Here is a 5,671-nt window from a genome sequence, read left to right on the forward strand (position 1 = left end):
GACCCACTACTGCCTGCCCGCAAAAGGGGCTCCCTGCTCGTATGCGCTCATCGCTCTTGTCACGCAGAAAACGCCACCTTCTCTGGCCTGTTCCGCAAAGACTTGCGCAGGAAATCCCTGCAAACCGTCAAGAATGGCGGTGGGACGCCCCCCTGTGGCCGGCGGGGGACCGGCTGGACCGGCATCGGGGTGACCCACTACTGCCTGCACGCAAAAGGGGCTCCCTGCTCGGATGCCCTCATCGCTCTTGTCACGCAGAAAACGCCACCTTCTCTGGCCTTTTCCCCAAAGACTTGCGCAGGAAATCCCTGCAAACCGTCAAGAATGGCGGTGGGACGCCCCCCTGTGGCCGGCGGGGGACCGGCTGCCTCCGTAGGAACGGCATCGGGGTGACCCACTAATGCCTGCCCGCAAAAGGGGCTCCCTGCTCGGATGCCCTCATCGCTCTTGTCACGCAGAAAACGCCACCTTCTCTGGCCTTTTCCCCAAAGACTTGCGCAGGAAATCCCTGCAAACCGTCAAGAATGGCGGTGGGACGCCCCCCTGTGGCCGGCGGGGGACCGACTGCCTCCGTAGGAACGGCATCGGGGTGACCCACTAATGCATGCCCGCAAAAGGGGCTCCCTGCTCGGATGCGCTCATCGCTCTTGTCCCGCAGAAACTGTTACCTTCTCAGGCCTGTTCTGAAAAGCCTGTCGCCAGAAATCCCTGCAAACCGCACGAGGGCGGGTCATTGGAAACTAGGGACGGCAGGGCAGGGGCACCTCCTTAGGTTTTTACACGGGGATGCTGGACATCTATGGCGTATTCAGGGAAGAAGGTCTCTCCCCATGGAGGGCTCCATACAGGGACTTCACTGCGGCAAGACCGGCACCGGGGGAGATCCGCTCCTGCCTGCCCACAAAAGGGACTTTCTACTCAGGTGCACTGACCCACTCTTGTCCCGCAGAAAATGCCACCTTCTCTGGCCTTTTCCACAAAGACTTGCGCAGGAAATCCCTGCAAACCGTCAAGAATGGCGGTGGGACGCCCCCCTGTGGCCGGCGGGGGACCGGCTGGACCGGCATCGGGGTGACCCACTACTGCCTGCCCGCAAAAGGGGCTCCCTGCTCGGATGCCCTCATCGCTCTTGTCACGCAGAAAACGCCACCTTCTCTGGCCTTTTCCCCAAAGACTTGCGCAGGAAATCCCTGCAAACCGTCAAGAATGGCGGTGGGACCCCCCCCTGTGGCCGGCGGGGGACCGGCTGCCTCCGTAGGAACGGCATCGGGGTGACCCACTAATGCCTGCCCGCAAAAGGGGCTCCCTGCTCGGATGCCCTCATCGCTCTTGTCACGCAGAAAACGCCACCTTCTCTGGCCTTTTCCCCAAAGACTTGCGCAGGAAATCCCTGCAAACCGTCAAGAATGGCGGTGGGACCCCCCCCTGTGGCCGGCGGGGGACCGGCTGCCTCCGTAGGAACGGCATCGGGGTGACCCACTAATGCCTGCCCGCAAAAGGGGCTCCCTGCTCGGATGCCCTCATCGCTCTTGTCACGCAGAAAACGCCACCTTCTCTGGCCTTTTCCCCAAAGACTTGCGCAGGAAATCCCTGCAAACCGTCAAGAATGGCGGTGGGACCCCCCCTGTGGCCGGCGGGGGACCGGCTGCCTCCGTAGGAACGGCATCGGGGTGACCCACTAATGCCTGCCCGCAAAAGGGGCTCCCTGCTCGGATGCCCTCATCGCTCTTGTCACGCAGAAAACGCCACCTTCTCTGGCCTTTTCCCCAAAGACTTGCGCAGGAAATCCCTGCAAACCGTCAAGAATGGCGGTGGGACGCCCCCCTGTGGCCGGCGGGGGACCGCCTGGACCGGCATCGGGGTGACCCACTAATGCCTGCCCGCAAAAGGGGCTCCCTGCTCGGATGCCCTCATCGCTCTTGTCACGCAGAAAACGCCACCTTCTCTGGCCTTTTCCCCAAAGACTTGTGCAGGAAATCCCTGCAAACCGTCAAGAATGGCGGTGGGACGCCCCCCTGTGGCCGGCGGGGGACCGGCTGGACCGGCATCGGGGTGACCCACTAATGCCTGCCCGCAAAAGGGGCTCCCTGCTCGGATGCCCTCATCGCTCTTGTCACGCAGAAAACGCCACCTTCTCTGGCCTTTTCCCCAAAGACTTGCGCAGGAAATCCCTGCAAACCGTCAAGAATGGCGGTGGGACGCCCCCCTGTGGCCGGCGGGGGACCGGCTGGACCGGCATCGGGGTGACCCACTACTGCCTGCCCGCAAAAGGGGCTCCCTGCTCGGACGCCCTCATCGCTCTTGTCACGCAGAAAACGCCACCTTCTCTGGCCTTTTCCCCAAAGACTTGCGCAGGAAATCCCTGCAAACCGTCAAGAATGGCGGTGGGACGCCCCCCTGTGGCCGGCGGGGGACCGGCTGGACCGGCATCGGGGTGACCCACTACTGCCTGCCCGCAAAAGGGGCTCCCTGCTCGGACGCCCTCATCGCTCTTGTCACGCAGAAAACGCCACCTTCTCTGGCCTTTTCCCCAAAGACTTGCGCAGGAAATCCCTGCAAACCGTCAAGAATGGCGGTGGGACGCCCCCCTGTGGCCGGCGGGGGAGCGGCTGCCTCCGTAGGAACGGCATCGGGGTGACCCACTACTGCCTGCCCGCAAAAGGGGCTCCCTGCTCGGATGCCCTCATCGCTCTTGTCACGCAGAAAACGCCACCTTCTCTGGCCTTTTCCCCAAAGACTTGCGCAGGAAATCCCTGCAAACCGTCAAGAATGGCGGTGGGACCCCCCCCTGTGGCCGGCGGGGGACCGGCTGCCTCCGTAGGAACGGCATCGGGGTGACCCACTAATGCCTGCCCGCAAAAGGGGCTCCCTGCTCGGATGCCCTCATCGCTCTTGTCACGCAGAAAACGCCACCTTCTCTGGCCTTTTCCCCAAAGACTTGCGCAGGAAATCCCTGCAAACCGTCAAGAATGGCGGTGGGACCCCCCCTGTGGCCGGCGGGGGACCGGCTGCCTCCGTAGGAACGGCATCGGGGTGACCCACTAATGCCTGCCCGCAAAAGGGGCTCCCTGCTCGGATGCCCTCATCGCTCTTGTCACGCAGAAAACGCCACCTTCTCTGGCCTTTTCCCCAAAGACTTGCGTAGGAAATCCCTGCAAACCGTCAAGAATGGCGGTGGGACGCCCCCCTGTGGCCGGCGGGGGACCGGCTGGACCGGCATCGGGGTGACCCACTAATGCCTGCCCGCAAAAGGGGCTCCCTGCTCGGATGCCCTCATCGCTCTTGTCACGCAGAAAACGCCACCTTCTCTGGCCTTTTCCCCAAAGACTTGTGCAGGAAATCCCTGCAAACCGTCAAGAATGGCGGTGGGACGCCCCCCTGTGGCCGGCGGGGGACCGGCTGGACCGGCATCGGGGTGACCCACTAATGCCTGCCCGCAAAAGGGGCTCCCTGCTCGGATGCCCTCATCGCTCTTGTCACGCAGAAAACGCCACCTTCTCTGGCCTTTTCCCCAAAGACTTGCGCAGGAAATCCCTGCAAACCGTCAAGAATGGCGGTGGGACGCCCCCCTGTGGCCGGCGGGGGACCGGCTGCCTCCATAGGAACGGCATCGGGGTGACCCACTACTGCCTGCCCGCAAAAGGGGCTCCCTGCTCGGACGCCCTCATCGCTCTTGTCACGCAGAAAACGCCACCTTCTCTGGCCTTTTCCCCAAAGACTTGCGCAGGAAATCCCTGCAAACCGTCAAGAATAGCGGTGGGACGCCCCCCTGTGGCCGGCGGGGGACCGGCTGCCTCCGTAGGAACGGCATCGGGGTGACCCACTAATGCCTGCCCGCAAAAGGGGCTCCCTGCTCGGACGCCCTCATCGCTCTTGTCACGCAGAAAACGCCACCTTCTCTGGCCTTTTCCCCAAAGACTTGCGCAGGAAATCCCTGCAAACCGTCAAGAATGGCGGTGGGACCCCCCCTGTGGCCGGCGGGGGACCGGCTGGACCGGCATCGGGGTGACCCACTACTGCCTGCCCGCAAAAGGGGCTCCCTGCTCGGATGCCCTCATCGCTCTTGTCACGCAGAAAACGCTACCTTCTCAGCCCTGGTCTGAAAAGCCTGTCGTCAGAAATCCCTGCAAACCGCACGAGAATGGGTCATTGGAAACTCGGGACGGCAGGGTGGGGGCACCTCCTTAGGTTTTTACACGGGGCTGCTGGAACTATATGGCGTATTCGGGGAAGCAGGTCTCTCCTCATGGAGGGCTCCATACGTGTCGCCCCCCGGTGGCCATCGGACGGAATTTCTTTGGTATGTTTTTTATTTTTTTCTTCTTCAATATTTCTTTTATTAATTATGGGTAAATCTTAGGTTTTTATGTGCGTCTTATAGTCCGAAAACTACTGTAATATTGCTTTATTGTCCTAGCTTCTGTCCATCAAAATAAATTCTGATAATTACCTAGAAAAATAATGAATTATTTTTTACAACTTATTTTCTCCTGTTTTCATTCTTATCATAATAAACCCCGATACATTTCCGGTAAAAATAAAGAAGAATAAAAACTGAAAATGAAGGTACCCATGTATTTTATAACAGATGGCTGTGCTTGAGCCTGATTGCAGGCAAAAACTGTCTAATTATTAAGAATCAATGAGTCTTCAGTTTTCCTTGAAAAGTCACACATTCTCCTTCAAACTAGTCTTATACATCAATCATCACCCTTATATGGAAACTATATATATATATATATATATATATATATATATATATAAAATCATAATATTTGCCTTCAAGTAAAATTAAAACATTGCAATAAAAGGATTATCTTGTTCATATTTTTATATTGTAGATTGCTCCAAAAATTAAAGCACAGATGATGGAAGAAGGAGCCACAATGGTTAGCTATCAACCTCTTGGGGATAAAGTTAATTTTTTTAGAATGGTTTTATCTAACCCAGCTGCCAAGAAATCAGATGTTGACTTTCTCATTAAAGAAATTGAAAGGATTGGGAAGAATCTGTGATGTCTAAAGTTACTCAAGTTCTTATTGAAAATTGTCTGAAATGTTTACAGCCTGTTAAATTTCTGAAAATGTTCTTATGATAAGCTGAATATGTTGTTATTGGAAAAAATGGCATGGTAAAGTTAGCAGGTTCTATGCCAGTTGATTAAATAATTTTATAGAAAACTAAATATAAAGTATATATTTTAATGTTTCTACAAATGTATGTTATAATTTTCACTTAATCTGAAAAAGCTGGTAGAATGTGATAGAAATAACAAACTAATATATGTGATTTTCCTTATTAGTTTGTTATAATTTTCAGGCATTAGGCAGGATGTAATATTCATTTTACTCATTAAATTTGTAATCTTCTGTATCCATGAGGATATTGCATTTTAATACTTTCATTTTCCCTAGTGTATGCTGATCATATAAAGAATAGATTAAAAATTAACAAACACACCACAACTACCACCAATAACAAAAACGTTGCTTACACTATTTCTAACTTATTTGGTATCACTTCAAGCCCAATATGATCATTACCAACAGTTTAATGCACTATTCAAACCCATCATGAAAAAACTTGACTCAGACCCCAAAACAATGGACCATTACCACTCTATCTCCAATCTCCTCTTCTTATCCAAATTTATAGAAAAAGTTGTTTACTT

At 54.6% G+C, this 5,671-nt stretch overlaps 1 protein-coding gene across 1 annotated transcript in view; it reads left to right on the plus strand.

Moving 5' to 3' along the window:
• The window catches only part of LOC115083333 (glutamate decarboxylase 1-like), a 170,374-nt gene extending 165,013 nt beyond the window's left edge, over positions 1–5,361 (plus strand). Inside the window, exon 14 of the mRNA XM_029587135.1 lies at positions 4,842–5,361. Coding sequence (XP_029442995.1) covers positions 4,842–5,015 — 174 coding nt within the window. The 3' untranslated portion in view covers positions 5,016–5,361. The remainder of the gene's footprint in view (positions 1–4,841) is intronic.
• The last annotated feature ends 310 nt before the right edge of the window (positions 5,362–5,671 follow it).

The sequence above is a fragment of the Rhinatrema bivittatum genome, chromosome 2, assembly GCF_901001135.1.
Source record: "Rhinatrema bivittatum chromosome 2, aRhiBiv1.1, whole genome shotgun sequence".
NCBI classification, from domain to species: domain Eukaryota; kingdom Metazoa; phylum Chordata; class Amphibia; order Gymnophiona; family Rhinatrematidae; genus Rhinatrema; species Rhinatrema bivittatum.